The 27,384-nt window shown below is 42.9% G+C and overlaps 1 protein-coding gene across 5 annotated transcripts; it reads right to left on the bottom strand.

The window, feature by feature from the left end:
- Positions 1–327: 327 nt before the first annotated feature.
- Positions 328–26,194, bottom strand: LOC112223666 (sodium-dependent neutral amino acid transporter B(0)AT2). 5 transcript variants are annotated; one of them, XM_024386780.2, is made up of 13 exons: positions 26,064–26,169; positions 25,564–25,626; positions 16,599–16,818; positions 15,942–16,099; positions 15,422–15,542; positions 14,539–14,714; positions 11,057–11,167; positions 10,181–10,422; positions 9,825–10,008; positions 9,346–9,547; positions 1,900–2,059; positions 1,093–1,255; positions 328–819 (listed from the first exon to the last, which is right to left on the bottom strand). In XM_024386780.2, exons 3-13 carry the CDS (start codon positions 16,816–16,818, stop codon positions 478–480), a joined length of 2,079 nt encoding a protein of 692 aa, XP_024242548.2. In that variant the 5' UTR covers positions 25,564–25,626; positions 26,064–26,169; the 3' UTR covers positions 328–477. The 5 variants fall into 5 exon arrangements, with proteins under 5 accessions (XP_024242548.2, XP_024242549.2, XP_024242546.2 ...); XM_024386781.2 differs by lacking the exon at positions 25,564–25,626 and adding an exon at positions 22,194–22,289 and having other exon boundaries at positions 26,064–26,167; XM_024386778.2 differs by lacking the exon at positions 25,564–25,626 and having other exon boundaries at positions 26,064–26,194.
- Positions 26,195–27,384: the final 1,190 nt, after the last annotated feature.

Raw genomic sequence — 27,384 nt, forward strand, 5'->3', positions numbered from 1 at the left:
TCGCTTTGAAACACAATCGTACAGTGGAACTATACTTTTCCACCCAACCTGTGGTGGGAGGGAATATTCCAGTTCTTAAGAGTTCTCTACCGCCCCTTATCTGTAAGCAACCAAGTAAAGTGGTGTGGGAAAACACCATAGGTGTTTTTTGAGGCAACGTCTTGGCAACACATATCTCCTCACTTATGAACAACAGTTTGAGCCTTAGGGATGTTACTGACAAAGCAGTTTTTCACCTCTCTGGAATATAGCATTAAAAAAATGAAATGTAACCCAACATGGCTGCATTCATATTATTTAAAATAAAGAAAACATCTGAAAGCAGAGGATCTTTCAAAACTAGTAATTTTATCTTTAAAATATATTTTTCAATGTAGACGTCAGTATACATTCTTTTGTGGTACCATGATGTAACATCTGACATCAAGCAGCTCATATTTCCCTATTTTAGTCTGTTTTCTCCTTGTTTCCTCCCCCTCACACGCTAGTTGAATTCTCTACATCTTCTGCCCCTTCCCTCTGTGGGAGGAGCCGGAGGTTCTCCTCGGCCAATGGCGAGGGAGAATCCTTAGGTATTCTATTCCTTTCCAGGTGCTCGTCCAATAGGGCGGCTACGGGGGTGTCACACTCCACAGTGCTGCACTTAGTGTATACGCCCCCCATGTCGGTTCCCAGGCCACTTCCTATGGAGTTGCGTCTAGCTCTGTTCCTCAGGGTGGAGTGGATGTAGCCCAGGGGAACAGGCAACGTGGCGAATATGATCAAAACAGCCAAGACACCCAGGGCCCAGTCAGGGTAGTCCAGAGTCTCCTCGGAGGCCTGAGGGAGAGACCGAGTTCATTAAATACAATTATAAACTGGGTGGTTCGAGCCTTGAATGCTGATTGGTTGACAGCAGTGGTATATCAGACCGTACACAACAGGTACGACAAAATATTTATTTTAACTTCTCTAATTACGTTTGTAACCAGTTTATAATATCAATAAGGCACCTCAGGGGTTTGTGATTATACGGCCAATATACCATGGCTAAGGCTGTGTCCAGGCACTCCGCGTTGCATCAAGCATAAGGACAGCCTTGTGTTGCCTAACCTTTTCTCTGTTCCAGGCAGTGTAGGTGGGCCGTTTGAAGCACATCTTTAGCAGGCTGGCTCCCAGCAGTCCCAGCATGGCCAGCAGACACACATACTTCCACAGGTACTTATAGACTACAGGAGGACGCCAGTGGAGCATCTTCTCTATGTCATCAAGGAACCTGATCATTCAGATATACAAGGCAATGATCAGTGAGAGACCAGGGGAAACAGACAGACACAGCGAGTCAACCTGAAGGATCAATTTTTGAGCCACTTTCGTTCTACCTTGAATAATTAAAGTCTGATTACATTTCTTCATTAAAGATATTCGCTGGTACTTTTGTACAATTTTTAGCCAGTAGTCCTGAAAGTAGCACCCACGAGGCAAAAGTGGTCCCTGAAAATTTCAAATATGTGCACCACGTCATAGCTCTCTCTCTGGCTCTACTGTGTGTGTCTTGCTAGCTGTCACTCAAATGGCAAGGGGCTGAAGTTCATTGGCTGAAACTCACATTGCTAGGGGGCTGGTCCATGTGGGGGTAAATGTAGGGAAAGTGTCACCGCACATCTTCCAAAAAACAATTGCTTTAAAACTAGGGATTTCGTGGCTAATTTAGGTAATCTGCTCATAGATTATGCATGTATGAACTACACATTGACACATCACTACAAAAGGGGAGGTTTCCAAAAAATACTTACTTGTCGCCAAAGTACCGGAGGATGTCTTTAATTAATATTCCGCTTTCGTGAAATAAATGGTCTCATCTAATTTCTGAAGTGTGCCATGCGGTTCATGCAGTCACTGTAGCTAATAGGTTCTTACCGGTCAGCGCCGTACACCCAGGACACACTGAAACACTCAAACACCACCACGATGATGAGGGGCAGGGTGGCTGAGTAGTCGTCAAACATCATCACAAAGTAGTTCCCACAGCGCTGCGTGAACAGCATTCCAATCAGGAAGCCGATGATGCAGCTACACACTGGGGGATAGAGAGAGAACATTACAGATCCCACACAGATATACTTGGCATATTTACTAAAGAGGGGTCAGGACTAACAGTCAGGCCCCATTATGATGACATCTTATAAAACGTAACCGCATATTCAAATTTGGTTTGCTCCTAGACAAAGCGAACGTCTGTGCCTCGCATACTCTATGAAAAGACCTTTGCTTGAACAAGAAAAAAAAGTGGCAATGTTTGTCCTTCTTGAGACACCATATCAACAACTTAGCCAGGATACACTTCCTCAAAATAGACAAATCAAGAAATCTGTAATTCATTGATGTTTTTACCAAGCAGGCCTTAGTCGGGCAAATTTACATCTAACTAAGATGTTTGGTTCAGTATTTCTCAAGTGAACAAATGTTGCATGAAAACTAGTCCTCATTAAATTACAAACACTTAATTGAAGAATCCCGTCCATAGGTCCCACTCCTACTGGGAGTAGTAAGTAGTTGACCAATCACTGACCAAGGGGCGTAGACTTCGGGCTACTGTTTTTCAAATCCCTTTTGAAATACTGACAGCCTTAAACACTAATTACAAGTTACCAAATCGGATGTGTTTGTTCAGACAGCAGTCATTTCCTGACATGGCTACACTAATTGTCATAGTAACGACAGGCGTGTTGTTACGGATATAGGTAGCCCTATTCACAGGTGCCGCCAATCAAATCAAATGTTATTTGTCACATACACATGGTTAGCAGATGATAATGCAAGTGTAGCGAAATGCTTGTGCTTCTAGTTCCGACAATGCAGTAATAATCCAACAAGTAATCTAACTAACAATTTTAAAAAAAACTACTGTCTTATACACAGTGTAAGGGGATAAAGAATATGTACATAAAGATATATGAATGAGTGATGGTACAGAGCAGCTTAGGCAAGATACAGTAGATGGTATTGAGTACAGTATATACATATGAGATGAGTATGTAAACAAAGTGGCTAGTGATACATGCATTACATAAGGATGCAGTAGATGATATAGAGTACAGTATATACGTATACATATGAGATGAATAATGTAGGGTATGTAAACATTATATTAGGTAGCATTGTTTAAAGTGGCTAGTGATATTTTACATCATTTCCCATCAATTCCCATTATTAAAGTGGCTGGAGTTGAGTCAGTGTGTTGGCAGCAGCCACTCAATGTTAGTGGTGGCTGTTTAACAGTCTGATGGCCTTGAGATAGAAGCTGTTTTTCAGTCGCTCGGTCCCAGCTTTGATGCACCTGTACTGACCTCGCCTTCTGGATGATAGCGGGGTGAACAGGCAGTGGCTCGGGTGGTTGTTGTCCTTGATGATCTTTATGGCCATCCTGTAACATCAGGTGGTGTAGGTGTCCTGGAGGGCAGGTAGTTTTCCCCCGGTGATGCGTTGTGCAGACCTCACTACCCTCTGGAGAGCCTTACGGTTGTGGGCGGAGCAGTTGCCGTACCAGGCGGTGATACAGCCCGCCAGGATGCTCTCGATTGTGCATCTGTAGAAGTTTCAGTGCTTTTGGTGACAAGCCAAATTTCTTCAGCCTCCTGAGGTTGAAGAGGCGCTGCTGCGCCTTCTTCACGATGCTGTCTGTGTGAGTGGACCAATTCAGTTTGTCTGTGATGTGTATGCCGAGGAACTTAAAACTTGCTACCCTCTCCACTACTGTTCCATCGATGTGGATAGGGGGGTGTTCCCTCTGCTGTTTCCTGAAGTCCACAATCATCTCCTTAGTTTTGTTGACGTTGAGTGTGAGGTTATTTTCCTGACACCACACTCCGAGGGCCCTCACCTCCTCCCTGTAGGCCGTCTCGTCGTTGTTGGTTAATCAAGCCTACCACTGTTGTGTCGTCCGCAAACTTGATGATTGAGTTGGAGGCGTGCGTGGCCACGCAGTCGTGGGTGAACAGGGAGTACAGGAGAGGGCTCAGAACGCACCCTTGTGGGGCCCTAGTGTTGAGGATCAGCGGGGTGGAGATGTTGTTGCCTACCCTCACCACCTGGGGGCGGCCCGTCAGGAAGTCCAGTACCCAGTTGCACAGGGCGGGGTCGAGACCCAGGGTCTTGAGCTTGATGACGAGCTTGGAGGGTACTATGGTGTTGAATGCCGAGTTGTAGTCGATGAACAGCATTCTCACATAGGTATTCCTCTTGTCCAGATGGGTTAGGACAGTGTGCAGTGTGGTTGAGATTGCATCGTCTGTGGACCTATTTGGGCGGTAAGCAAATTGGAGTGGGTCTAGGGTGTCATGTAGGGTGGAGGTGATATGGTCCTTGACTAGTCTCTCAAAGCACTTCATGATGACGGAAGTGAGTGCTACGGGGCGGTAGTCGTTTAGCTCAGTTACCTTAGCTTTCTTGGGAACAGGAACAATGGTGGCCCTCTTGAAGCATGTGGGAACAGCAGACTGGTATAGGGATTGATTGAATATGTCCGCAAACACACCAGCCAGCTGGTCTGCGCATGCTCTGAGGGCGCGGCTGGGGATGCCGTCTGGGCCTGCAGCCTTGCGAGGGTTAACACGTTTAAATGTTTTACTCACCTCGGCTGCAGTGAAGGAGAGTCCGCATGTTTTCGTTGCAGGCCGTGTCAGTGGCACTGTATTGTCCTCAAAGCGGGCAAAAAAGTTATTTAGTCTGCCTGGGAGCAAGACATCCTGGTCCGTGACTGGGCTGGTCTTCTTGTAGTCCGTGATTGACTGTAGACCCTGCCACATGCCTCTTGTGTCTGAGCCGTTGAATTGAGATTCTACTTTGTCTCTATACTGACGCTTAGCTTGTTTGATAGACTTGCGGAGGGAATAGCTGCACTGTTTATATTCGGTCATGTTACCAGTCACCTTGCCCTGATTAAAAGCAGTGGTTCACACTTTCAGTTTCATGCGAATGCTGCCATCAATCCACGGTTTCTGGTTAGGGAATGTTTTAATCGTTGCTATGGGAACGACATCTTCAACGCACATTCTAATGAACTCGCACACCGAATCAGCGTATTCGTCAATGTTGTTATCTGACGCAATACGAAACATATCCCAGTCCACGTGATGGAAGCAGTCTTGGAGTGTGGAATCAGCTTGGTCGGACCAGCGTTGGACAGGCCACAGCGTGGGAGCTTCTTGTTTTAGTTTCTGTCTGTAGGCAGGGATCAGCAAAATGGAGTCGTGGTCAGCTTTTCCGAAAGGAGGGCGGGGCAGGGCCTTATATGCGTTGCGGAAGTTAGAGTAACAATGATCCAAGGTTTTTTCAGCCCTGGTTGCGCAATCGATATGCTGATAAAATTTAGGGAGTCTTGTTTTCAGATTAGCCTTGTTAAAATCCCCAGCTACAATGAATGCAGCCTCAGGATGTATGGATTCCAGTTTGCAAAGAGTCAAATAAAGTTTGTTCAGAGCCATCGATGTGTCTGCTTGGGGGGGAATATATACGGCTGTGATTATAATCGAAGAGAATTCTCTTGGTAGATAATGCGGTCGACATTTGATTGTGAGGAATTCTAAAATCAGGTGAACAGAAGGATTTGATTTCCTGTATATTTCTGTGATCACACCACGTCTCGTTAGCCATAAGGCATACGCCCCCGCCCCTCTTCTTACCAGAAAGATGTTTGTTTCTGTCGGCGCGATGCGTGGAGAAACCCGCTGGCTGCACCGCCTCCGATAGCGTCTCTCCAGTGAGCCATGTTTCCGTGAAGCAAAGAACGTTACAGTCTCTGATGTCCGTCTGGAATGCTACCCTTGCTCGGATTTCATCAACCTTGTTGTCAAGAGACTGGACATTGGCGAGAAGAATGCTAGGGAGTGGTGCACGATGTGCCCGTCTCCGGAGTCTGACCAGAAGACCGCCTCGTTTCCCTCTTTTACGGAGTCGTTTTTTTGGGTCGCCGGCTGGGATCCATTCAGTTGTCCTGGTTGAAAGGCAGAACACAGGATCCGCTTCGTGAAAATCATATTCTTGGTCGTACTGATGGTGAGTTGACGCTGATCTTATATTCAGTAGTTCTTCTCGACTGTATGTAATGAAACCTAAGATGACCTGGGGTACTAATGTAAGAAATAACAATCAGTCACCAATCTGAAGACACACCTGCTCCTTTTCCCTTACCCAATCACATCCCCCCTTTAAAAAGCCAGTCAGTTGTTTTCTCAATAACTCAATCTCTGTCACTCAATGTCTCGCTGGATTGAGCTCTCTTTTTTATCTCCTACATGTCACATTTGTTCATTATTATGTGAGTATGTTTTGTTATGGTGTTTGACTTTGTTTGATGGTGGGAAAAGGGGGTACCAAGCCAAGTCGCCCATGGGCATACATTACCCGTAGGAATACTTTGTCTAAGAACACTAGTTAGAACTGGGCGGACCACCCGCTGTATTTTATTGGTTAGTTAGTTAGCTGTATTGAAGCAAGCAAGTCTAGCTTAGGGGTGTTTTGGGATATTTATTGTTTCTTTCCTTGGGTCCAGCTCAGCCCCTTTCCCCCTCACCGTGTGTTTAAACAATAAACTATGAGTGTTTGAAGGTAGATTTAAGTTGTCTGTGGTTATTAGTTCTCACCGTTATAATTTGCATGAGTTATGTTACGGGTCTCGTATCCACCCCCCTAGACTGCAGGGCCAAAGGGATTCGTAACACATGTGCACAGTGGTGTAGGCTGATTGGTGGTTGTTAACTCAATGACAAGTTTCCAATTTAACAACTTTTACTAAACTGTATTAGCACACTACATGGTTGCCATTGCACTCAGGCCAGGTTCATCAACAACAAGATTGCTGCGCAGGCGCACTAATAACAGAGTGATAGCCCCGTCATAATAGAAATATAGGGATACTTAAAACAACTTAACAGTGGTGCTCGTGCTTCCCATCACTCATGTAGCCTGCCATGGATGTTTCCCAGTTTCTTTAAAATGTTCAAAATCATAATGTAAGAACACTTAAAGCCTCAAAGGATAAGATGCACCCTCCTTCAAAACTTGAGACATCTGTGGCATTGGGTTGTGATAAAACTGCACATTTTAGAGTGGCCTTGTGTCCCCGGCACAAGGTGCACCTGTGTAATGATCATGCCATTTAATCAGCTTCTTGATATGCCACACCTGTCCAGTGGATTATCTTGGCAAAGGAGAAATGCTCAGTAACAGGAAGGTAAACAAATTTTGTGCACAACATTTCTTAGAAATTAGCTTTTTGTGAGAATGGAACATTTCTAGGATCTTATTTCAGCTCATGAAACATGGGACGAACACTTTACATGTTGCATTTTATATTTCTGTTTAACTTTATAGCACATTCAATACTTTGTTTGTAAACAATTAACAAGCTAGTTTGATAAATGTTCTTGTAAAAACTGTCAACAGTAGCTAGCAAGCAACAAGATATGCCAAATAAATCCGAGTCGCATGGACAGGAATCCGATTTTATGTATTTTTTATTTGACCTTTATTTAACTAGGCAAGTCAGTTAAGAACAAATTCTTATTTTCAATGACGGCCTAGGAACAGTGGGTTAACTGCCTGTTCAGGGGCAGAACGACAGATGTGTACTTTGTCAGCTCGGGGATATGAATTTGCAACCTTTCGGTTACTAGTCCAACGCTCTAACCACTAGGCTACCCTGCCGCCCCATCTGATTTCAAACCACCCACGAAGGTGGAAAAATATTGGATTTGAGGCACTTACCTGCCAACGTGAATAAGCCTTTATTGTACTTGACCTGTATAGTTTTCTTCCAGTGGTTCCCAAATAGGGTTTAATACCAGTAAACAGTATACCGAGATTTCCCGACCAAGCTCCTTCCTGTTTCCTGAGAGAAATAATGACGGGACCAATAATATACAATTGCTATACCACACTAATGCAAAATGGGCACGTGCGATTAGCTACATGAACTGGACAGAACTCTCTGGCTTCATTCATGCATACATAAGACCAGTCATCACAACGCTAACAGCCTGCAATATTTACTCGACATAAAATCCCCGATTGTCAGAAATTCAAGCCATGAAGTATTCTATCACGAATAGGCTACACGAGACCGACACAGTTACGGTAGACAATCTCCATACTACCTGTGTGGCAGGGCAGAGGCTCAAAATATGTGCGCTACTCGCTCACTGTTATCAAAACGGCTGATACAAATGTCTACGCTATTTCGGACCCAGTGTAACCTTGTTCCATGATTACATTACAAAAGCAAGAGCATGGCGGACTTAGTCAGATTCACTAGGAATTGATCAACCGCAGCGCTATCCATGGTGCTGAATCGCCGCTCCTTGCTTTGTTAAGAGGAGTATCTGATATGTTCCCTGTCAAAGTCTAAGCAGGTTATCATAAAGTAAAAACAGACCATTTTCACTAGGCTGTAATAACCTCAACAATTTACCAGTTGGCCAACAGTGCTTCACAGATTCCTACATAAAAACTAGGCTACATCAACGAAATATGGTGGGGACTTGGATTAAATAGCAACAAATACAGCGCATTCGGACCCCTTCTGTTTGTTCACATTTTGTTACGTTACAGCCTTATTTAAATATTTTTTTCTGCAAACAGAAATACCTTATTTACATAAGTATTCAGACCCTTTGCTATGAGACTCGAAATTGAGCTCAGGGGCATCCTGTTTCCATCGATCATCCTTGATGTTTCTACCTGGCATAAATTAAATTGATTGGACATCATTTGGAAAGGCACACACCTGTCTATATAAGGTCCCACAGTTGACAGTGCAAGTCAAAGCAAAAACCAAGCCATGAAGTAGACGGAATTGTCCATAATCCCTCCGAGACACGGTTATGTCGAGGCACAGATCTGGGGAAGGGTACCAAAACATATCTGCACCCTGCTTGTGCAGCACCAAAGGTGCTTCAACAAAGTACTGAGTATAGGGTCTGAATACATATTTAAATGTGATTTCAATTTCTAAACACCTGTTTTTGCTTTGTCATTGAAATTGATGAGAAAAAACAATCAATTTAATCCACTTTAGATTAAGGCTGTAATTTAACAAAAATGTGGAAAACGTCAAGGGGTCTGAATACTTTCCCAATGCACTGTACATCAAACAATTAGATCATTATGTATATTTCTCGATTTACAGTGGTATAGATAGTCATGTCAGATTTTTTGCGCTGGAATTATTTCTAAATTGCAGTTCTGTTTTGAACGGGAATCTATCAATTTTCTCATCAAGGAAAATTGGTAGATAAAAAATATTCACAAACTTGAGGTCAGAAACTCACGTTAGGCTGCCTGACTGGGTCACGAGACAGTCTTTACCTGTGAGTATGGTCTTGTGGCGCTTCAGCACTTTGAAGTTGTCGGTGAGGGGTGTGAGGATGCCCTCCATGGTGCCGAACATGGTGCTAAGACCCAGGTTGAGCAGCATGAGGAAGAACAAGGCTGACCAGAAGGGACTGCCCGGGAACAGAGTCATGGCCTCTGTGAAGGCTATGAACGCCAGCCCTGTGCCCTCCACACCCTGCGAGAGAGGAATGATAAGGCGAAATGGAAGGGGAGAGAGAAAGAGAGATTTACATTTATCGTGATATAGCATCTCAACAGATCCAAACTTTATCTTTACATTTTAGCAATAAACCTACTAAAATTTTATTTGTTAATTCATACTGAGTGGGAGGAGCAAACAGGCAGGTTAGTTTGGTTTCCAAATAAAGAGGGCAAAGCTGTAACTCCAAGAATATAGAGAGTGAGATGCAGTAAAAGAAGAGGCAGGCTTGAACGCAAGATCAACCGTTTACTTTGTTCATCTCATTCTCCAGGCTGCAGTCGGTGAGGTTGCCAGGGACATTGGCTCCGTGAACCTTGAACCAGCCCCTGTAGGCCTCCAGGGGATCCGAGCTGGGGTCAGAGATGTTGATCACGGGCAGCAGGTCCCGGTCAAGAGGGCCCACTGAGAACTGCTCCGACAGCTTCTCCAAGTTACTGATAGAGGGGAGGGTGAAGAACAAGCAGTCAGTTCATTGTACATTTTAGCAACGGCCCAGAGCCGAGTAGGTATGACATATAACAGATTATTCCAACTGGTGGCCCGTGAGCGATTTTATTAGGCCCCCAAGTTCTGAACAAAAAAACAACACAAAAAAAGCACACTCACTGAGTCACGCAGCGCATTGCGACTACCCTGGCGCGGAAGCCCAGCACGGCGAACACCACCAGCGTGGCGAGGACAGAGGTGAGAAAGTTGATGGTGGAGACAGTGAGGGCGTCGCGGTGGCAGTTGTTGCTGCGTGGGTTGTAGGAGGAATAGGCGATGACCGAGCCAAAGCCCAGGCCCAGGGCAAAGAAAACCTGCGTTGCCGCCTGGCGCCACACCTGCACTTCACCCCAGATCTCCAGCTGGAGGGAGAAAAGAGGGGGGGTGAAGAGAGCGAGGGGAAAAAAAGAGTGAGGGGGAGATAGTCAGTGGAGAAACAAAGTCAGTTAACCCTGCTAGATTTCTGCCCCGGTCAACTGTAAGAGCGGTCATTATGAAGTGGAAAAGTCTAGGAGCAACACCGGCTCAGACGCGAAGTGGTAGGCCACACAAGCTCACAGAACGGGACCGCCGTGCACTGAAGCGTATAAAATACGTCTGTACTCGGTTGCAACACTCGCTACCGAGTTCCAAACGGCCGCTGAAAGCAAGTCACCACAGCAATGTTCCAACGTCTAATGGAAAGTCTCATATTAATGTCCATGATTTTGGAATGAGATGTTCAATGAGCAGGTGTCTACATTCAATACATGACCAAAGTGAATCTAGTTTGTTATTCGCCATGGTTTCAAAAGCTGAGAAATTCTGAACCACATACCCCTTTGGAGCACGTCAGAAGAACAGTTACTAAACACACTAACAGGATTTGTTATAAGTGTGTGCTTAAGAACGCTGTATGGATTAGTATTAGCCAGGTTATCTGGCTTTCCAGACCCTCTATTTTCCCTTATAACTATCGTTCATACAAGCAGTGTGCTGGGTGGATGATGATGGTACCTTAGGGTAGAACATGTACTTGATGCCCTCTGCAGCCCCGTCCAGCATCAGCCCTCTGATGAGGAAACACAGCAGCACCACATACGGGAAGACCGAGGAGAAATACATCACCTTGGATGAGAAGAGAAGGAGGGGTAGATGAGGCTCACAGCAAAGAAAACGTTCATTTATAAACAGGGATGCAAACTGGTCAGGGCCCAAAAATGTGATACTTTCCCCCTCCACTGAAACACGCAGAAATTCCCTGCTACGGGGGGAAAATGCAGGTTTTAACTAATTAAACGACAAAGAATATGATCTACATGATCAGTCTGTGTGTAAAATAAAAAGTGGTTCATGTGAACCTAACTCACACCTAAAAAGAAAGCAATCCAATGTTATTTGTTGCCTAGACTTTACTGCAAATGACACTCAAGTCTTGAGAAAAAAACAATACACTAATATTGCAGTTAGCCATGACAGCCTTTATAATAGAATGCTTGTGACCACACACACATCTAAATACTGCATTTGGGGGGGACATCTTAAGTAGAAATAGAATGAAACAAGCAAGCATTCTATTTTCGCTCTATTATATAGCACAAGGTTACATATGTGCAAAAACACCGTTCACTGAGTAAAACATTAAATAAACCCCCCTCACTCACACACATCACTGTCAAGTTCAACACAACAAAAGCAATATCTTTGGGCTCCACTGCACATCATACACTTTCTTCCTGTGGACATCTGTTCTACAATGTGCCAGCAGATCATGATTCCCTTTGTTGGCATACTTGATCTCTTTCAGGCAGAGAGTACACCTGGCATACTTGATCTCTTTCAGGCAGAGAGTACACCTGGCATAACCCTTTTAATCCACTCCAGCTACACTTGATCCCTGAATCCACTTGTTTAACAAGCAACGCCTCATTTTCACCTAATTCTCTCATTCTGAAAATTAACCACATACTGTAGAGGGAAAACATTAGTTTACAGATAGTAGTTAGTTAGCTATTTAACATTTCATATTTTCCCCAGAGTCCAGTAAGAAACTAACACGTTATAACTTGAAGAACGGCAATGAGTCGTAACGTTATAAGTTAATACTATAGCGAATTGGTTAGGTGACTAACGTTAGCTCATCTGATGTTGTAACATTAGCTAGCTAACGTTAGCTGTCTGACTTGATTAGCCAGCAAATTTTAACACCATAAGCTCAATTTGATCAGTTAAGTAGGCTAATGTTGCTTAACATTTCTCTCGATAGCTATCCAGCTAGCAAGATACTTAACAATGCTAACAGCGCTTGTTCCACCACCTTTCTCCCTCACCTCAAAACTTTCCAAATGCCAGTTGTTTTTCGGTTACAGCTTATGTTATATAAATAATCTAATATAAAGCGTTACGAGCAGACCAAAGCTCTGGTTAAACCGGATGCCCTCAGACAACTCTGGGCCCAGTGTCCTCAGTCAAGTTTAGAGCCTACGTGCAATAACATGATTATCCGAAGGACACACAGCTGCCATCACGCAAATATACACCAATGTAAAACTACAAAGAGCAGCCTGCAACAATAACGAGCTTAGAAGTGCCAAGCTATCTCACTGACATTGACCCTTTCATGCACTCCTGCATAAACAGGAAACACCTGCGCCTAAAGCAGACACTGCTAGTTTCCCCTATCTTTCGTTCCTGGACACACAAACATCTCATGAAGCACTGTACACTCACACTCTACCCCCCCCTACTGGTCGGGTGCCAAGAGCAAAGGACTTTGCTGTGCACCAATGGGGCCCGCTCTGGCTAGAGCAAGGCCCGCCTCCAACTCTTCAGGACCAGTCAGAAGATCAACACGGGAGACTCCACCTACATTATTCTGTGTATACATTCTGTTGTAAACTCTGGCTGAGCAGCCTAATTATTCTGACTCCTCACAGAGTCACATTCCTTAGGTCCGTGCACGATGTAGAACAAGATAACTTTGACCAATAAACTGCCTTTTTGATACACCTGATTCCACTCTGTCCAGCGTCGTTGTTTTGCATTCCCTCTCCAGTATGAAACACCAACACTTATGAAGTCATTTGTTACGCTCCATCACCTTCTCACCCGTCTCCGTGGTCAGGCTTCTCACCTACCTCTTCGTTATCGTTCAGGGGACGCGCTGCTGTAAGTTAACTGGTAAACTGCCTTTCCACTCTTGCCAGAGCGCACGCTGATGCTGTAACTAGCAAATCGGTTGTCTCTTCAGTCGTGTGCTGCATTCTGTTGATATGTGAACGATTCGCTGAGCCCTGGATACAGTCAGTATTGCTCCAAACGTGCATCAGTCGTTCGCATACAGGCAGTAGTCATCCAAAGCCCCCCGCCACCAACTTTTCTCATCGGATCTACACGAATCACGTATGTCACCTATTTCGGATTCAAAGCGGCGAATTTAGCAGAAAGGTGACTAGTTTGCATTCCTGTTGTAAGGATCTCTTGAATCTCCATCGAGTTAGTCAACCATGAGTCTGATTACATATGCTCTGTGATTTTGATTGTAGTTCTCCATCTAGAGAAATTCTTTAGTACCGAAGGAATTTAAAGGCTTCCATGAAGTTCGACGTCAGTGGGATATTTCCAGATTGGGAACATTCCAAACATTTCCACAGACAGGCCTATGGCCATACTAAAATCTACAAATGTTTTTTTACCCAGCAAATAACCCTTATCGGAGTCTGACTCAGCCCACACATAAAAGTTACAGATTCAGTCATTCCATCAGACTGAAGCTGGGGGTATAGAAGTCCTTGCTTGGGTGGGTTGATTCAGATTTCCTGTTCCACCTGGGCCAAATGGACGAGTAAATTGCTAAACTTTACTGAATGAGCGCTTATTATAAACCTCTGAGCGGGACCGTTAGTGGGTTTATGTTTTTCACATTATCCCAAACCACTATTTAGCCTATGTTTATTTATCACAATGTTTTTGTGGATATTCTAATCTGCAATGTAAGGTGACACGATGCCTAATTGTCTCTCAACCCCGTCATATGCTCTACCTTGTTGAGCACCTAGGCCTATATGGCTACATAACATGGTGCAATGGTAACAACACAATAAGAACACCTCGAACGTCAAGAATTGGGCTACATGGCTTCGCACGCGTGCCTTGTCGCTTTCACTTGTCAAAACATGCCTTTGTATTTTGGCACTGCGCCATGGTAATACGGTAGCAACAGCTGTAACTTTTAGAATTCCTTCGGTTTTTCTGTCCCCATCATTTCAGATTGCGTATCTCATTCATATGCATAATTGCTTAAATGCTTGCCACACACACAGCGAGAGTATCGACAATTTCTAATTGCTACTAACCGTCTTCATCTTTGGATATTTTATCGAACAACAGTGACATTTGGGGTAGAGGGCAAACTCCACTGAACTAGACTCAATGTATGGAATCCCTTGGGAGTTAGTGGATTTTGGACGAACTTCCCCTTTAAGCGGAACACCAAGTACCTTGGCAGAGGATTTGATGCCCTTGAACATGCCCAAGCAGACGATGGTCCAGGCGGCCAGCAGGCAGCAGGTGATGACAGGGTTAAACTCGCCCGTCTGTTCGATGGAGTCGGTGATGTTAAGAGCCTTCCGGAACCAGAAGTAGGTGGTAGAACTGCTGGCCGCACATTCCTTTACTGAGATTAAGAAACAAAGCAATGGTCAGGTGAAAATATTAGGCAAAGAATATGGAAGAAGATTGTTGCAGCCGAAATGACAAACTATTCCTTATATAGTACACTTTATGTGCCGCCTTGCTCAAAAGTAGTGCACTATATAGGGCAGGGATGGGCAACTGGTGGCCCCCGGAGGATCAATTTCCACACAAAAAAATTATTATAAGAAATTATAAAATAAAAATTATATTTTTGGGGAAATCGGTCAGGGTCTCAACTTACTGTTTGTCGACAGTTAGAATACAGCAGGTGCAATTTCGAAACGTGGTTGTGCATCAGCAGTTTTTCGATTGTTATGTCAGTCACTGACAGTCACTCAATTAGCTCGTGTCAGCAACAAAAAAATTGACTGGTAAATTATCTAAACTTGCCATCAGCATGGTCGAATTACCGATTTGGGGGGGGGGTGCATTGACCATCAAATATCATTAAAAAAACACAAGACATTTGTCTCCACCCTATAGTAAAAATATGAAATTGCCCAAAAGCTTTTTTTGCCGCTATCAATCTGGGTACCGCAGACCCACGAACCACTGTGGCCCCTCATGATGAGTTCAGATTTTTTTTGTGGGCCCCACCCACATCAAAGATGCCCATCCCTGATAAAGGGAATACGACGGCTTTTCAGACACAGCTGATGGGTTATTGCTATGGGAGTGTTAACTTACCAGTTATGTTATCGTGTTTAGGACACTCATTCCAAGGTAGTGGATATTGAAATGAGTTTCCTAAGTAGAAAAGGCTCCAGCCGATGATCACGTTGTAGTAGAGAGCAACAAAAAAACACACCTGAAAAGGAGAAAAGTTTACATGGGTTAGTAACACATTGTTGTCTCCCTCAGGATATTTATAACATGTTCGGGATACAACTTTCAACTCTATTAGAACGCTCTCCAGTGAAGTGATGTTATGTAAAGTCAAATGCAATGCGCCCGTAGGATTTCAAATCTCGTGCTCAAACTGAAGCATTGATAATCCTTGACCTTGGGCCATGTGTGGTCAGGTCAGGGGTGTATTCATTACAGAATCCGTATAAAAACAAAACGATAGAAACTTGTTTGCTCTGGGACAAATTCAGGTAAACCCTGTTTCGTTTAAGAGTTTTTGAAACAGAATTGGCGCAATGAATCCGCCCCAGGTGACCGCGTTTGTATGACTAGCGGACAGCTACATTGTTAAATCTCTCACCACACAGCTGGAGTAGCCGATCCCCGCCAGCTTGGGAGAGATGTGCTTCCACACGCCGATGCTGCCCTGCCGGATGGACTGACCAGCCGCCAGCTCCAGGAAGAACAAGGGAATGCCCACCAGGATCATGAGCAGCACATACAAGAGGAGAAAGGCCCCTGTGGGAAGGAGAAAAAGATAGAAGTGTTCATGAGGGCTAAAAACAAAACTGGCCTTGTGCCAACTGTTAGTTAATATGACAGTGAGGATAGTAATTGAATCATATTGGCAAATCCATTAGGACATTTGAAGATGCACTAAAAAGGCATACTGAGTTATTGTTTTCCAAGACAAATGCATTCACAGCAAAGATTAGAGGAAAATGTTCAAGTAGTTTGCCACCTCAGACCTTTGCCAGTATTTATAACGTCTCAGAGTAGGAGTGCTGATCTAGGATCACGTCACCCTTATCCATGCAATCTTCTTCATTATGATCTAAAAAAAAAGGCTAAACTGATCCTAGACCAGGTATAGTCATCCAATATGCATTATGAGTATGGGCCCAGGTGAGAAAACAAATATGAAAATGTATGTACTCACTACTGTAAGACACTCTGGATAAGAGTGTCTGCTTAATGACTCAAATGTAAAACCCACTGATATTGACAGCATCCTCACCTCCTCCATTTTGATGGCAGAGGTAGGGGAACCTCCACACGTTACCCAGGCCAACGCTGAACCCCACCTGAGCCAGGAAATACTCCAGTTTACTGTCCCACCCATCCCGGGCGGGGGGCTCCACTATGCCCTCCTGACTATCCTCGCCAGCCAAGCTGTCCAGCTGAGTCTCTGGTGTCACTGACATGTAATCGTCATTGGGCAGGGGAGGCTTCTCCATCTATCAAAAGACGGAAACAATATAATTTAGTAGGGCCGGGACAATACCAGTATCGAGACACTCATTAGTATCATAGCAAGGAAACCAGACACGAAGCAGATTTAACTTATTTAGGGAAACAGCCCTGATGTTGGAAACCAAGATTAAATGTGTATCTGGATGACAATTTATTTTCCAAGCTACAGCACACAATATTTTACATGCAGCAGGTTTTCAAAGGAACAGAGTTGTCTGCTTCAATTTTTGCCATGGAAAAATATATTGCGATACTGGTATCATCCCAGCCATAAAGTTTAGTGTGGTTAGTAATATGCCACATGCATCTAGGCTACTACATGGGGTGAATCGAAAGTGGGCACACCAAGCAAAAAGTGCATTGTATAAATCCATTTGAATCACTTTTTGACAGCTTCCCTTTTGATTGAAAACTTTCCATAAATGTTTGCCCATGAAAGAAGGGGCCAGAAAGTGACTTTTTAGACCCGAATGCCAAAACATTCAAGAGCGAATGGTGCTAAAAGTTGACCTCTTTTGGAAAACCTGTTTCAGTCGGCTTTCCACCAGACACTGGGAGATAATTGTTCCCTTCAGCAGGACAATAACCTAAGGGAGAATCATGAAAATGGGTTTCTATGGCCGAGCAGCCACATACAAGCCTAAGATCACCCTGCACAATGCCAAGGGTTGGCTGGAGTGGTGTAAAGCTCACCGCCATTGGAATCTGGAAGCGCTTTTTCTGGAGTGACGAATCACGCTTCACCATTTGGCAGTCCAACAGACAAATCTGGCTGGGTTTGGCTGATGCCAGGAGAACTCTACCTGCTCCAATACATAGTGCCATCTGCAAATTTTGTTGGAGGATGCATAATGGTTTGGGGTTGTTTTTCATGGTTTGGGTAGGCCCCTTAGTTCCATTGAAGGGTAATCTTAACACTAAAGCATACAATGACATTGTAGACGATTCTGTGCTTCTAACTTTGTGGCAACAGTTTGGGGAAGGCCCTTTCCTGTTTCAGCATGACAATACCCCTGTGCACAAAGCAAAGTCCCTACAAAAATAGTTTGTCGAGATCAGTGTGGAAGAACTTGACTGGCCTGCACAGAGCCCTGACCTCAACCCCATCAAACATCTATAGGATGAATTGGAACGCAGACTGCGAGCCAGGCCTAATCCCCCAACATCTGTGCCCGATTTCACTAATGCTCATGGCTGAATGGAAGCAAGTCCCTGCAGCAATGTTCCAACATCTGGGTAAAAGCCCTCCCAGAAGAGTGGAGGCTGTTATACCCGAAAAGGGGGACAAACTTTATATTAATGCCCATGATCTTGGAATAAGATGTTCAAATGAGCAGGTGTCCACATACTTTTGGTCATGTAGTGTAAATTGGCTTGAAAATCTATTGCAAGACTTGATAAAGGCTGGTTAGCAATGACCAATAACAAACTTGACAGAGCTTGAATATTTTTTATTTTTTTTACAATTCATGTGCAAATATGTGTTAAGTTCATAGACTTACCCAGAAAGACTCACCGCAATTGCCAAAGATGATTCTAACATGTATTGACGCATGGGTGTGAATACTTATGTAAATTAGATATTTTTGTATTTCATTTTCAATACATTTGCAAAAATGTCATTGTGGGGTATTGTGTGTAGATGGGTGAGGGAAAATTATTATTTTTATTCAATTTTGAATTCAGGCTGTAGTGCAACAAAATGTGGAGTAAGTTAAGGTGTATGAATACTTTGAAGTCACTGTGTAGCTTAGACCCTATTTCACTTCTGAGGTTTTTGTGTTGTGCCCACCATCGGTTCAGACAACATGCTCTTGAATACAAGGTGGGTGTCATTTCAATCATAGAAATAGAATTCACAGAAGGACCTATCCTTTCAGACCACTGCAATTTAGCTGGTACGTCACTGAAATTGACATTTTTCCTACCACAAAGACGATTGCTGGTCCACCCACCGTCGACTGTCAACTTAAATGGTAATGTCTATTCTGTAGTCTTTATGATTTCAATAGGTTCCTATGGAGGATTGACAGCAATGTTCTCTCTAAACTGCGGGCACCAACCCAGAGACTGCCACGCAGCTCCCTGGGACTGAGCGCAGAAGAGAAGTACAAGATTGAACTTCACTCAACTTTCTAGTTTTCCCTGTTAGTTAACAGTATCAAAGTTGCCCTTTACTGTGGCAATTGTGATCGAATCAACGTATTAACCACTTTCAATGCAACATGCCGAAAACAAAACGAACTATGCCAGAGATGTTGTAGGCAGAACGCATAGGGATTCTATTTTGCATGACTGCCAGTACTCTACACATACCAGTGTGGCATGGCCAATCAGAGCTGCAGTAGGCCTATACGCAAATAGACCATTGCCATATATGGATCTGTGCCAATTACTTTGATCTGGACTGTGTTTAAAGTTATGGTCATGAGTAGATGCACTTGTTTTGAGATCAAGCAAGAGCTGCATGTAGCCACGTGTGCACATTGTGATCATATCCTTCGCTGGTTAGTGAGTTATTAGCCCAGTTATTGATAATTGTGCAAGCAATGGGGGGTGATTACTTAGCACAAAACGTGTACATTTCTAGACATCTTTGAAAAGCGAGTCAGGTAAAGAGTTGTCTTAAAGGGGCAGTGTTATATTTTGAGACAGGCTTGAATAAGCTAAGTAGCCAATAGGCGGAGGTAGTATAATATGTCTGATTCTCTGTAATAATGATATGGGAATAATAATGCATTTTGTAAAATGTTTTCTTGCATCAAACTAAATTTTCAGTCACCTCCTTGTCAGCCAAAACTCAACCCTGTATTCATGCGTCTCAACCGATGGCATGCACAACACAGAAACCTTAGACCATGTAAAATAGGGTCTAAGCCACATCAGCAAATATTAAATTAAATCAGAGTTTACATGACAATTTAGTGATGAAACACTTTTTTTCTAGAAATGATTAAACAGTTTGACAACCCTGTTTGTAAGCTGATATCAATCACCAACTTTTATCTTTTCCAGTATGAAGACATGGATGTCTCATGTTATGCAAGACGGGTCAACTAAGTACCTTTATCTTTTGGATGATTTGGCATTCAGGCCCAAAAAGTCACTGTCTAAGCACTTATACAATAGGGAAATGTGTGGAAGAATTCGTTCAAATCAAAAAGGGGTGCTGTCAAAATGTGATTGAATTCAAATAGACTTACCCTATTTGTAGTAGTCTCCCCCATCCCCTCATTGTCATGAATTCACCAAGTTCATAAAACTTCTCTGTTCGGTATTTCACTGTGGCAACATTTAGCTACAGGTAGGGTTGCAAAGGGTCGGAAACTTTCTGGTAAATGTCCAGATTTTTTTCTGAAATGTTCCATGGGGGGAGGGGGGGGGTTAAGCCCGGGAATTTTGCTTAAATTCATCAAAAAAGTTAGCTTATAACAGCAAACCTGTTTTGTGGGATACACATAAGACAATTTTAGTTCTTGTGGCATATTGTGGTTAAACTATCCCCAATTCAATGGAATTGCAACCCTCTGCATGCACAGTGTATTCTTCCATCACATGTACAGCTGATTCTCAAGATCTTGCACACTAATGAGAAGCTATTGAGCTCACACTACTACACTGTCTGAGCCAAGGACTACATGCTATCTGGTAAGTTTGGATTACAATACTGGGTGGGGTGAATATTTTATATGACCTACATGATTTTTTTGTTAACTAGTAAATAGTAGCCTACAGCAAAGTGTGTTTAAATCATTGTTAGCAATTTCTGCTAGTTAGTTTTTGCTACCATGTGGGTTTTAGCTTACTTGAGCCTGCCAACTGAGGAGTGTTAATTCACCTGTTTCCATACATGTTTCATTTAAAAACATTTATCTTACAAAGGAGTTGTTTAATCTAACTGCTTATCTGTATATGAAATTGTATTTGGATTGTTTTATTTGTTTTTTGTTTTTTTTACAGGAAAATGCCACAGGCACTATGTGATGTGTGGAGACATTTCACTGCAGCTAATGTAGAAGGAAAAGCTGTGTACATTTGCAAATTCTGTGCCAAATCATGTGAAGGAAGAAACAGAGATGCAGAATCATCTGGGCAAGTGCATAAAGTTCCCTCAGCGCTCACAACAAGCAACTGACAAAAGTTCCTCTACTTCTTTTTGAGGTGAAAATTATAAAAATCAGACACCTTATCGATAGCAACAGCTCACGGTCCTCTACTAAAACCGAAGTTTTGACTCAATGGAGGAACGTAGTCATACACAGCCTTTTCTCAAGCTGTGTATGCCTTGGATGCTCACAGGCAATGTGTGTTGGAAGAGTTTTCTGAATGTTCTTCTCCCAGCATACACTGGTGACAGACAATGCTGTGAACATGAAGGCTGCTTGGTCTAAAGTGGAAGAGTCCTACCCTCACATCAAACCCATTGGCTGTGCTGCTCATGCATTGAATATGCTCCTCAAGGACATTATGGCACTGAAAACATTGGATACACTCTACAAGAGAGCCAAGGAAATTGTTAGGTATGTGAAGAGTCATCAAGTTATAGCAGCAATCTACCTCACCAAGCAAAGTGAGAAGAATAAGAGACCACATTGAAGCTGCCCAGCAACACCCATTGGGGTGGAGTTGTCATCATGTTTGACAGTCTGTCTGAGGGGAAGGAGTCTCACCAAGAAATGGACATATCACAGTCTGCCAATATGGACAGCCCCATCAAGAGATTCCTCCTGGATGATGTATTTTGGGAGAGAGTGGTAATTAGCCTGAAACCTATAGCAGTAGCCATTGCACGGATTGAGGTAGACAATGCCATCCTGTCTGATGTTCAGACTCTGCTTGCAGACGTAAGAGAAGAAATCCATACTGCCCTGCCCACTTCACTGTTGCGCCAAGCAGAGGAAACTGCAGTTCTGAAATACATCAAAAAGCGTGAAGACTTCTGCCTGAAGCCCATACACGCCGGACCTCAAGTATGCTGGCAAGAGCATCCTGTCTGGTACAGAGATCAACAAGGCCTATGGTGTCATCAATACTGTGTCTCGCCACCTTGGCCTGGATTAGGGCAAGGTTCTTGGCAGTCTGGCGAAGTACACTTCCAAGCAAGTGCTTTGGGATGGAGATGCAATATGGCAGTCGTGCCAACATATGACATCAGCCACCTGGTAGAAGGGACTTTGTGGATCTGTTGCCTCAATCATCCTCCAAATCCAACCAACATCAGCTGCCTCAGAGCGCAACTGGTCCTTGTTCGGGAACATACACAGACCAAGGCACACAAAAGGCTGACCATTACAAGGGTTGAAAAAGTGTTTGCCATCTGGGCAAATTTTAGTCTTTTTGAGCCCGACAACAAGCTAACCTCAACAGGGTTGGAAAGCGACAGTGAAGATGAGGCCTAGGAGTCTGATGTTCAAGAGGTGGACATTGAGGAGGTCCAGGGAGAAGACATGGAAGCCTGAGGGGAAGACAACCAAAGCTTTAGTTTCTAGAATATCATTTTACAGATCATTGGGGGCATTCAATATTCCCTTTTGTTGTTCAGTGAAATCATCGCATGTGAAGTCAACTCATTTAATTAATGTTCAATTCGTAACTCAATTGTTTTTTTTTTCTATTGGAAGGATGTAATAATTTGCAATTATGTCTACTTATGATAAGGTAAAAGGTTTATGTTCGTCTCCAAATGATATGGTAAATATATCCAATGCAAAAAAACATCTACATTTAAATGGTATTAATATTCATTTGCATACATTTCCGTTAACTCCCATATATTCCCATGGAAGGTTTCCACCTCTGAATATTCCCCAAAATGTGCAACCCTAGCTACAGGGTTGTTCTATTTGATTTCAATCACTTTGACTGTACCCCTTTGGATTAGACGTATGATACATATTTGCCCATGGTAAAAGTGGTCAGAATATAACTTCTTGTACATGAATGCCACAATGTTTAGGAGATAGAGGGGCTCCAAGTTTTGCATACTCCACCCTACCATGAAACCACCATGTCTTCATCACTGGAAAAGATACATGGTTGAGTTGGTATTATTTAAAAGCTTACAAATAGGATTGTCAAACTATTTGATAATTTACTATTTTTTTATACCTTTAATGTCAATTATCAATGTTTTCTTCATATGCTGTAGCTTAGACCCTATTTTTCATCAGAGGTGTTTGTGTTGTGTCATCAGTTAAGTCAACATGCTCTTGAATACAGTGTGGTGTGTGTCATATTTAGACTGATAAACATACTAAAGTGGGTTTAAAACGTAAACATCAACATTCAAAATGGTGGCAGAAAGATCGTTGAACGTCCACACAGAGAATGTTGACTTAAATGACAATATCAGTTGTTTAAAATTATTGTTAAACTTCCATAGGAAACCGATAGAAATATAGATAATAGAATAGGCATTACCTTTTAGGTTGACATTCAACAGTGGATTGACAGGCAGCCATCTTTGTGATAGCAAATGGAAGCAAAAATGTAAATTCAATTAAAATATCAACGATGTACCAGCTAAATTGCAGTGGTCTGAAGGGATAGGTCATTCTATGAATTATATTTGTATTATTAAAATTACACCCACCCTGTATTCCAGAGTATGCGGTGTCTCAACCGATGGAGACATGGGTGTCTCATGGTAGGGTACTCAAAACAGGTCAACTTTGAGCAAAATGTGTTGGCATACAGGTCCAAAAAGTTATTTTCTGACCACTTCTACCATGGGCCAATACAGTGGGGCTGGAATTCTTGGATCCCTTGACAAAAATTAGCAAAAAAGACTGTATAAAATACAAATACTGAGCTATATTGTATTGAATGTTTTTTATTTTATTTTTTACATTACACTTTTTTCTACTTAATAATTGCTCAAAGAAAGATTGTTTGAGAAGTAATCAAATCTACAAGAGTCAAAATTATTGGAGCCCCTGTTTTCAATACTTCAGCACCCTCCCCTAATAGGCACAATTAAATGAAAGATGGGCATGGTTGTTATATGGGTACTTTGGGCATATGAACTCATGGCCAGAAAAGGTGATACTTGTTCATGAAGCTGTTAACCTTAACAAGGGCCTCAGAACCAGTGGAAGCAAAATAGCCCCATAACATCAAAGATCCACCAGCATATTTTACAGTAGGGACGATTTTTCCCCCCACATATTAATTGTTTTCTCTTAGGGCAAACCCACAAGTGGTGTGGGGGTTAATGCAATTTGTAATCCTTGGGACATCCTTACCCTAAATTCTAACCTTAACCATTTTAAAATGTCAACTTCAATGGGGTGACGTTAGAGTTGGGCCGTCCCAAGGATCCCGTTCATAGGTAGAGACGTTATTTTTGTCTATGTTATCCGGGATCCTTGGGACGGTCCTACCCCACTGAAGTTTACATTTAAAATTATTAAAGTAAGGGTTAGGGTAGGGGTTTTATACCTCAGTGGCCGAGGACCTCCATTTGTGTCACATAACCAATAAAAATGACCCTACAGCTAAATAACACTTATTTTGGGTTAGGGGCTCTATTATTATGTAGCCAGTTCCCACTGTAACACAGCACTGTACAACACCCAGACAATTCGGAGAGGGGCACTCACCACGTGACAACATAAAACATTGTCTCATCCAATTACCACTTGTGTTTTTTTAATCACCAGATAATCGCCAGTCTGTAGAAACTTATTATCACTAAACATTACAGGTGGCCTGCTACAGTAATAGCACATACAAGACATTGACAATGATGGGTGAAATGACCCGCTTGCATCAGCTAAGCGCAACACGCCACTCAGTTCAATTCCCGTTTGTCTAAAATTGCATGTCTTCAAGTTGAAAAAGACTCACCTGACCTCTATGTTAATTCAATATTGCCAGTGTAGGAACCGTGGGCAGCGACCGCCAGCGACGTAAAAAGAACTCCCAAGCTAGCTAACAGTAGTAACGAAACATGTGGCATCCACCAAATCCAACAATGCAGCTACAAGCAGATTCCCTGCGCAGTGATGTAGCTAGAAGTGGGATCAAAATGTGTGAGCGATCGCTTACAAATTCACATGAAAAGTCATTCTGGTTCGAACAATAGATCTAGTATAGATTATTAAACGATATTAATCATATTCATGAGGAACCTCAAAGAAACACGCGGGTTTCCTTTGTGGGCGTGTGTATGTCCACTGCCGCGTATTATGGGGAGGGGCTCCAATTGTTATTCGGCGCAACAAAATACTTCTGTACTGAATGTGAGAATTTTTGTCGGTTTATGTTTGAAACCACTCAATCAGCTTCAACAAATCCCTCCAACATGTTTTCCCCCATTTATTTCTGTCATAATTTCTTTAGAAATATTAACACAAAAATAAAATATTAACCTTATTTTTGCTGTCACTTGGACGATGGCGTTACTAAGCCCACTATTGTTGGGTTAAAATAAATACTCTCATCTGCGTATGTGAATCAACTATATTATGTGATTAATGTAAATGTTGCACAATAATATTACGGAACACGTTCAAATGTTTATAAACCACAAGCCATTGTCATTCGTTTAATATATATATATTAGACAAAACAATGTAAATAGCATATGGCATGATTACCCCATAATGATGCCACTGCTATTTAACAGTGTCATAGACCTTATATAATATTTTGTCCCCAAAGTAATTTGTTATGACTGCTGCTTGTCCACCCACATTTCCTTTTCCCATGGAACGGCAAATACCTACCTATACCACGTTGCAACTTTCTGCGTGTGCTGTTGTCCTCTGTCTTGTTTTTTCTTTAGCATTCTATTACATGGTTTAGAGTTAATACTCGGCCTACTTGAAAAAATATGAATGACGACTTCATCATTCCAGGTGGATATAATAGCACTACTCAAACTAGTCTAGTTTGGGAAGCAGGCTAAACTAAAGAATCTGATGTAACAACTGTTGAGGTTCACTAAGCAGAGGCGTCCAAGCCCAACAATGCAAACCCCCAAAAATGATGTGCTAAAGGCACACAAGTACGAAATAGATTAGGAAAAAAAGAGTAGCGAACATGCTCGCCAATTCTCATGTTATTTCAAAAGAAGGTAAAAACATGCACTTCAAAAAACATATATTTTACGCCATCTCAACAGTCTTGTCTGTTCCACTTAACATATTCCTTGTTTTTATTCTCAAATTAAAGCAACAATGCAACACAATATGATATTATGCTTTAAATGAATGACTATAAATACCTTGGCGTAACAGAATAGTTCTTTCTTTTAACTTTATCGAGTTCGACACAAACGCCACGTTGATACGAGGGCACTACTTCTTCTTTAAAGTTCTACGGCAGACTACACCTATTGCTGTATTGCCGCCACCTACTGTACGGGGTATTGAAACAATATCATACAAAAATAACCACCCCACTCCTTCAGTCACATTCAAATCACATCCCTACACAGGCTCAGGTGCCCGTGATTACGAAGCATTCATCAACACGATTCCTTGTAATGACTCAGCTGCAACGCTGGCGCAATTTTGGTTTTAGAAGTGTGGGTGACATAATATATATTTTTTTAATGGGGTAGATCAGCTTTAATATTGCAGACAGATTGTGGCTTCCATCAGTGTAATTTTCGCATAATTTCCAATCCCCCATAAATACACTGCTCCAAAAAATACAGGGAACACTAAAATAACACATCCTAGATCTGAATGAATGAAATATTCTTATTAAATACTTTTTTCTTTACATAGTTGAATGTGCTGACAACAAAATCACACAAAAATTATCAATGGAAATCAAATGTATCAACCCATGGAGGTCTGGATTTGGAGTCACACTCAAAATTAAAATGGAAAACCACACTACAGGCTGATCCAACTTTGATGTAATGTCCTTAAAACAGGTCAAAATTAGGCTCAGTAGTGTGTGTGGCCTCCACGTGCCTGTATGACCTCCCTACAATGCCTGGGCATGCTCCTGATGAGGTGGCGGATGGTCTCCTGAGGGATCTCCTCCCAGACCTGGACTAAAGCATCCTCCAACTCCTGGACAGTCTGTGGTGCAACGTGACGTTGGTGGATGGAGCAAGACATGATGTCCCAGATGTGCTCAATTGGATTCAGGTCTGGGGAACGGGCGGGCCAGTCCATAGCATCAATACCTTCCTCTTGCCTGACCTGCTGACACACTCCAGCCACATGAGGTCTAGCATTGTCTTGCATTAGGAGGAACCCAGGGCCAACCGCACTAGCATATGGTCTCACAAGGGGTCTGAGGATCTCATCTCGGTACCTAATGGCAGTCAGGCTACCTCTGGCGAGCACATGGAGGGCTGTGCGGCCCCCAAAAGAAATGCCACCCCACACCATGACTGACCCACCGCCAAACCGGTCATGCTGGAGGATGTTGCAGGCAGCAGAACGTTCTCCACGGCGTCTCCAGACTCTGTCACGTCAGTTATATGTGCTCAGTGTGAACCTGCTTTCATCTGTGAAGAGCACAGGGTGCCAGTGGCGAATTTGCCAATCTTGGTGTTCTCTGGCAAATGCCAAACGTCCTACACG

The sequence above is a fragment of the Oncorhynchus tshawytscha genome, linkage group LG24 (genome assembly GCF_018296145.1).
Source record: "Oncorhynchus tshawytscha isolate Ot180627B linkage group LG24, Otsh_v2.0, whole genome shotgun sequence".
Lineage (NCBI taxonomy): Eukaryota > Metazoa > Chordata > Actinopteri > Salmoniformes > Salmonidae > Oncorhynchus > Oncorhynchus tshawytscha.